Source organism: Bos grunniens, chromosome 27, assembly GCF_055505025.1.
Source record: "Bos grunniens cultivar Pamir isolate PY7600 chromosome 27, Bosgru_T2T1.0, whole genome shotgun sequence".
In the NCBI taxonomy this organism is placed as follows: Eukaryota; Metazoa; Chordata; class Mammalia; order Artiodactyla; family Bovidae; genus Bos; species Bos grunniens.
This window is the reverse complement of record NC_141191.1, coordinates 17,342,666-17,348,900: the sequence shown is the minus strand read 5'-3', so window position 1 is coordinate 17,348,900 and position 6,235 is coordinate 17,342,666. Positions and strand designations below refer to the sequence as shown.

Below are 6,235 nucleotides of genomic sequence, written 5' to 3'. Positions count from 1 at the left end.
GTTGATCCAAGGTGTCAACTTAGAGAAAAATGTGCTGCATGAGAGGTGTGAGTTAAAGTTTATTCAGGGTTTTACTGAGGACTGTAGCCCCAGAGACAGCCTTCAGATAGCACTGAGGAACTACGCCAAAGAAGTGGGGGTGGGGAAGCTAGTTTATATGTGATTTTTTTGATGTTAGGGAATACATGCAGTCAACATGTATCTTGGTAAAAAAATCACTGCTAGTTACAGAGAACAAATATTCCAAGTTAATGATTATAGTGCTTTTCTATGTATGGGAAGCAGAATTCATTAAAATTCTTCGGGAAATGCATTTAACTAAGGGCCTGGTTGTCCAAAGCACAGAGCGTCCCCTTTTCATCTTTTATTTCCTCTGTCTGAAGCACTGAGTGCACCTCCTGTTACCACCTTAATCTCTTCATCTGAAGTATCCAGTGCCTTGCTGCCTCAAAGACTTGGTGAGCAAAATTCTCTTTTCTTTTGTTTGCAAAGGGGTAGTTTTAAATATCTTTGTTTATATGTGTACTTAAACATAAGCGCATATATATATATGTATACACACACACTTATATTCAAACGTATAGAATCGTGCTTGTGTTCTTTTTTTAAATTTATACTATTCACAGTACTTTTTATGCTGTTTAAAGAATGTCAGAAATATATGAGAACACATGTCCATATTTCCAGTTTTCCTTTTCTCGTGTTTTTCATCTAGATAAGCACTATTTTTCAAGACATATAATTAAGCTTCAAGTTTGCACAGATGTTCATTTTCAAGAATTCCTAACTAATACAAGGTGTCATTGAAGAAGTCCTTAGAGTTCTAAAATATATGTTTTGCAGTTAACATATGAAATGGGATATTTCTGTGATACATGCACCTCCACGTTACATCCTTTTTCTTGAAAACAAGATTCTGTTCAGCATGCATTAAGTCTGGTAATTATTGTTAACTTCCTGTGACATATTTAAATTTCACAAGGAAAGGGAATTTTGTAAGTAGTTTTTAAAGCTTTTGTCCCTTTAATCACTGCATACTTGTCCATAGCTCATAATGTTTCCAAACAACTCTTTATGTCTCAGCTATGTATCTGATTTACTCTTAGAAATGGGCCTAAAAGCTTTCTGAAAACTGAATAGAGCTGGTGGAGTACAGAAGTATACAGGATAAATACATTCAGAGAACAGTATCTGTTTTTCTTTTGTTTTTCTTTTTTGTTTTTTTCTTTATTTTTAAATTTTTAGTGGAGTATAGTTGATTCACAATATTGTGTTAGTCTCAGATATACAGCAAAGTAAATCAGTTACATATATACAGATATCCACTCTTTTTTTGTTTCTTTTTCCACATGGGCCATTAAAGAGTATTGAGTAGAGTTCCCTGTTCTATGTAGTAGGTTCTTTATTGTCTATTTTATATACTATTTTATATCTATTATATATATATATATATTTTATATAGTGTGTGTATACTACAAGCCCCATCTCCCAATTTATCCCTTCCTCACTTATCCCCTGGTAACCATAAGTCTGTTTTCTAAATCTGTTACTCTACTTCTGTTTTGTCAATTAAGTTCATTTATACCTTTGTGTGTGTGTGTGTGTGTGTGTGTGTGTCACTGGGGGACAGTATCTTACTGGCAAGGGACTGGAGTTTTTACAGAACATACAGCAGGTGGGATCAATTTTCTAAAGTAGTAGATGGTCTAAGAAGCATATGGAATAGTCACTCTTCCAAGCATTGCCAATTCTACTTATGTGTAGCTTGCTGGTAGTTGTGTTTCCAAAAGGGTGCCATTTAGAGTGAGTTTAAAAAAAAAAAAAGGTTGAATGATGACTCAGTGACCAAATGAGTGAAAGATGTGTGGACTAAGACTTGAAGGGTAAGAGTTTGCTAGGTCATCCAGAAGAGGAAGAGAATTTATAAGAAGTGTTAAATATCTTCCAGTGTTGAGAATTATGTGTAATTCAGTCTGGTTGCCATATATGTTACACATATAGCAGTGATGTGAAATAAAGATATACAAATGAGAAGTTATATTAAATAAACACTAATATCTATTCCAATATGTTATTGTGTTGAGCTACATTGACATTAATTGGGCACTTATTATGCCCCATGGTTAATACAGATAGGAAAGGAAACTGATAGGGAGATTTCTATAATTTATCTAAGATCAGATCATTATTAAGGAGTGGAGCTGGAACTCAGGCAATTTGACTCTAGAGCCCACATTCTTATACCTATATTTTAAAGAATTGTGGTCATCTTTGGTAGTTCAAAGCTACTAAGATTGACTGCTTTAAAGCAAAATGAATCCTCAGAGAAGATGACTACAATCCATTGAAAAACACTTTCATTTAATGATGACTTAATGTAGCCTTGTTTCTAGAACTGAATTTCCCACAGTGCTTAGTCCAATGCCTTCTATTCGAGGAGTTCCTTTTTAATGAATGAATGAATATGTGCCAATTGGTGAAAATTATTAAAGTATTTGGTGGAGAGGCTAATTAATTAGAATTAGGCTAATTTCATCTATTTTCTATTTGCCTTTATTGGCCAAAAAGATGACTAGAAAACATTCCCTAAATGCATAGCATTGAAAGGAGGAGTAATTGGGAATACCTTCTAATCCCCATTTATCACTATTGTATAATATTTAATTATATTGTATACATTTAGCAATAATGCTATAGAGAAATTTAGCTCTAAAGCAAATGAAGAAATATAAAGTAAAACTAAAAATCTCAATAGTTGACTTGGTTTCACATGTATTATTTAGATCTCTTGAGAATTTTATAACCCCCAAACATATTCAATATTCCTCAGACATTTCTGAATATGATGTTTCAATTATTTATTGCCAACTAGGTGCCCTGTTATTTATATTAATGTTGACCAGATTCCAGTGAGTCTTAAAAGTAACTAGATATTAATTATTAATAAAGATGTGTGGCAGATATATTTCTATAGCTCATACACTGAAGATAATATATCACTGCAAATAAGAAAACTTTTCAAAGACAGAAGATGATAGCCAGAGCTGGAATTTCAATAACTGTTCTTTGATTTTTAACAGTTTTTTTTTTAAATCCACAGATTGAAAATTACTTGAACTAATCAATATAATTATGACCTTCATTGGCATAGGCAGTCAGGAAATCCATATATGATCCTAGTATGATTGTAAATGGAAAAGGAACTGGCAGCACACTCCACTATTCTTGCCTGGAAAATCACATGGACAGAGGAGCCTGGAGAGTTAAGAGCCCATGGGGTTGCAAAGAGTCGGATACCACTGAATGACTAGCACACGTAAAAGCAAAAGGATTTCCCACAAAGAAATTCTTCTTGTGCCTAGTTTATACTGTATAAACCCTTCCAGCCTTGCTTACTCAAACTTCTTGGGAAAGATGATAAATTATATAGCTATTCTAAACAACTACTGCTCCAGGATATTATGGCACAAAGAATAGATACTGGGTTGGTCAGAAAGTTCGTTCAGGTTTTTCTGTAACATCTTATGGAAAAACTCAAATGGAGTTTTTGGCCAACTCAATAGATAACTGATAAAGATGGATAGATAGGGAGGAAAGGAGTAAGGAAAAAGACAGCTCTTCTTTACAAAAGCATTCCAAACACATCGTTTAGACATTCCTCACTCCAGGAAGTAGAGGTTAATCCTTACCTCACCCCATCCTCCTCAGTGTGGGCTCTGCATAATGACTTGCTTCCAAAAAGTAGAGTATGGGAAGTAAGGGGAAGTAACTTCACAGTGGAGAAACCTGTGAAACACTGCACTGGCCAAGTGTTTGTTATTATCATCAGTAATAAGTCATGCACCCTTGATACGGTCTGCCGAAAAGATACTTCACCTCTGCATCTTCCCAAAGTCCATAACCCAAGTCTAACCATGAGTAAAATATCAGGTAAACCCTGATTGGGAAACATTCTACAGGATATCTGGCCAGTACAAAACTGTCAAAGTTGTTAAAAACAAGGAAAACCTGAGAATCTGTCATAGACCAGAGGAGGCTAAGGAGACATGATGACTATGGGATCCTGGAACAGAAAGAGGAAATTACAGTAGTCCCCTGTTACCTGCATTTTCAATTCCTGTGGTTTCAGGCCCATCATCATCTGAAAATATTAAATGGAAAATAACAGAAATAAGCAATTGATAAATTTTAAATTTATGCTGCTCTGAGTAGTGTGATGAAATCGCACTCCATCCCTCCTGGGAGGTGAATCACCCCTTTTGTCCAGGTTAGTCGCCTAGTAGCCACCTGGGTTATCAAATTTACTTGTGTTCGAGTAACCCTTATTTAGTTACTGATGGCCCCAAAGCACAAGAGTCAAGATGCTGACAATTCAGAGATAACAGAAACATGCTGTGAACATCATCATATTTGGATTGTCTTAGTTCTTCTAAATACTTCACCTAATACTGCTTCACCCTAAAGTTCTTTGGAAACTTCTATATTTCCTGGTACAACCATAGGTTTTTGGAATCATATAATCCAAGAAGTTTACACATCTAGGAACAGATATTTTGAAATCCTCTAGTTCAAACTATTTGTAATCCAAACTACAGATGAGAAAATTAACTCTTAAAAAAAATGAAAATCACAGATAGTTTGGTGATTTTTTCCTCTGGTATACTGATTTATCTCCCTTTCTGCACTTTATTCTCATTGTGTGTGTGTGAGTCGCTCAGTCATGTCTGACTGTTTGCGACCCCATGGACTGTAGCTCACCAGGCTCTTCTATTCATGGAATTCTCCAGGCAAGCATAGTGGAGTGGGTTGCCATTCCCTTCTCATAAACAAAGCAATTTATTGTCCAAAATAGTATCATAAAATTGTATGATTGTGGCTTTCCAGTCATACTAAAGATCTATTGAGTTCTCTTCACCACCAATCAGGAAGCTTTACTGGAAGCCTGTTCCTGATTGGTGAGAGCATGCTGTAACAGTGGAATTCCATGGAGTAAACAAAAAAGCGTAGCAACAACTGAGTTTGCGGTCTCACTACCCTCAGCCTAGGCCAACCTGGACTCCTTCATCCCACATGAGGTGGCCTCTACATTTTATATGAAGGCTCTGATTTTCCATTCAACTGTGATCCACCTTATAACATGGAAACCCATTACAGATGGAAAGATAAAACTGAACAACACAGTTAAAGTAAAGTGTATTCCCAGGTAAAATAGGTGCTTTCATTTAAAATGGATTAGTTTGATGAGCTTCAGTTAATGGAAAGGCACTGGTGCACAAGAACTGTACCTATGAGCAGTGTCACCAATTCCTACTAGTGGCAGCAGCTGTGGTGGGTGACATGACTTGCTAGAGCATGTATTTCCCAGCCAGAGAGGACTTGCAGATAGCCCTGATCATTGACTCCATGCGGTGGGAACAGACATGGACTAGGGCTTCTCTTAGCTCTGAAAGGTCCTAGTTTCCTAAGAAGGAATGCTCATATACCAGGGCTGTTAGTTTGGTGCCCTATCCCTCAGTGATGAGGGGAGGATGCTCTTTCTGTCAAGTGGAAATGGAATCTCTTGGTGCATTTTCCTGGAGGAAGATATTTCTACCATATTATTATTTTACTCTCTTTTACAGAATACCCACTGTGGAGACAGGATGAAGTTGACCAGTGAAAAGTTGCCCAAGAACCCCTCATATACTTCTTTATCCCACTTCGCTGCTAAGAATGCACAAGTCTTCCAGTGGAGAAAGGAAAAGACTGGTACAAGTCCTGATAGTATTTTCACTTAAAGTTAATTATGTACACCAGAGCCAAAGAGACAAGAAATACAAGTCTTATTGCTGGAGAGGAAGTGGTTAATTCTTCCAGTGGAGAAAGGAAGAGACTGGTACAAGTCCTGATGATATTTTCACTAAATGTTAATTACGTACACCAGAGCGAAAGAGACAGGAAATATGAGTCTTATTGCTGGCAAGGAAGTGGTTAAGTTTACAGTCCTTTCTAGCTTTTCTGTAAGAATTTGTGGAATTGCTACCCAGCTTATCTGGTAGCAGATCATCAGTGAAGAAGTTTCATCATGAAATCCTGCTCCTGGTTTTACTCTCAGGACTTTAGAACACCCTTCTTGAAAAAAACAAAGCCAGATGTCACTTCTGTTAGAGAGGACAGTACCATACTTTATTTGAAATAGGCATTTAAAGCTACCATTTCTTTTTCTATAGACCTAAAAAAAATTAAATTGGGGATG

At 36.4% G+C, this 6,235-nt stretch overlaps 1 protein-coding gene across 1 annotated transcript in view; it reads left to right on the top strand.

The window, feature by feature from the left end:
* Window positions 1–6,235, top strand: part of LRP2BP (LRP2 binding protein) — a 32,491-nt gene that overhangs the window by 1,832 nt on the left and 24,424 nt on the right. Inside the window, exons 2-3 of the mRNA XM_086380044.1 lie at window positions 384–458; window positions 5,622–5,748. Of these exons, the coding sequence (XP_086236170.1) occupies window positions 5,643–5,748 (106 nt within the window). The 5' untranslated portion in view covers window positions 384–458; window positions 5,622–5,642. The remainder of the gene's footprint in view (window positions 1–383; window positions 459–5,621; window positions 5,749–6,235) is intronic.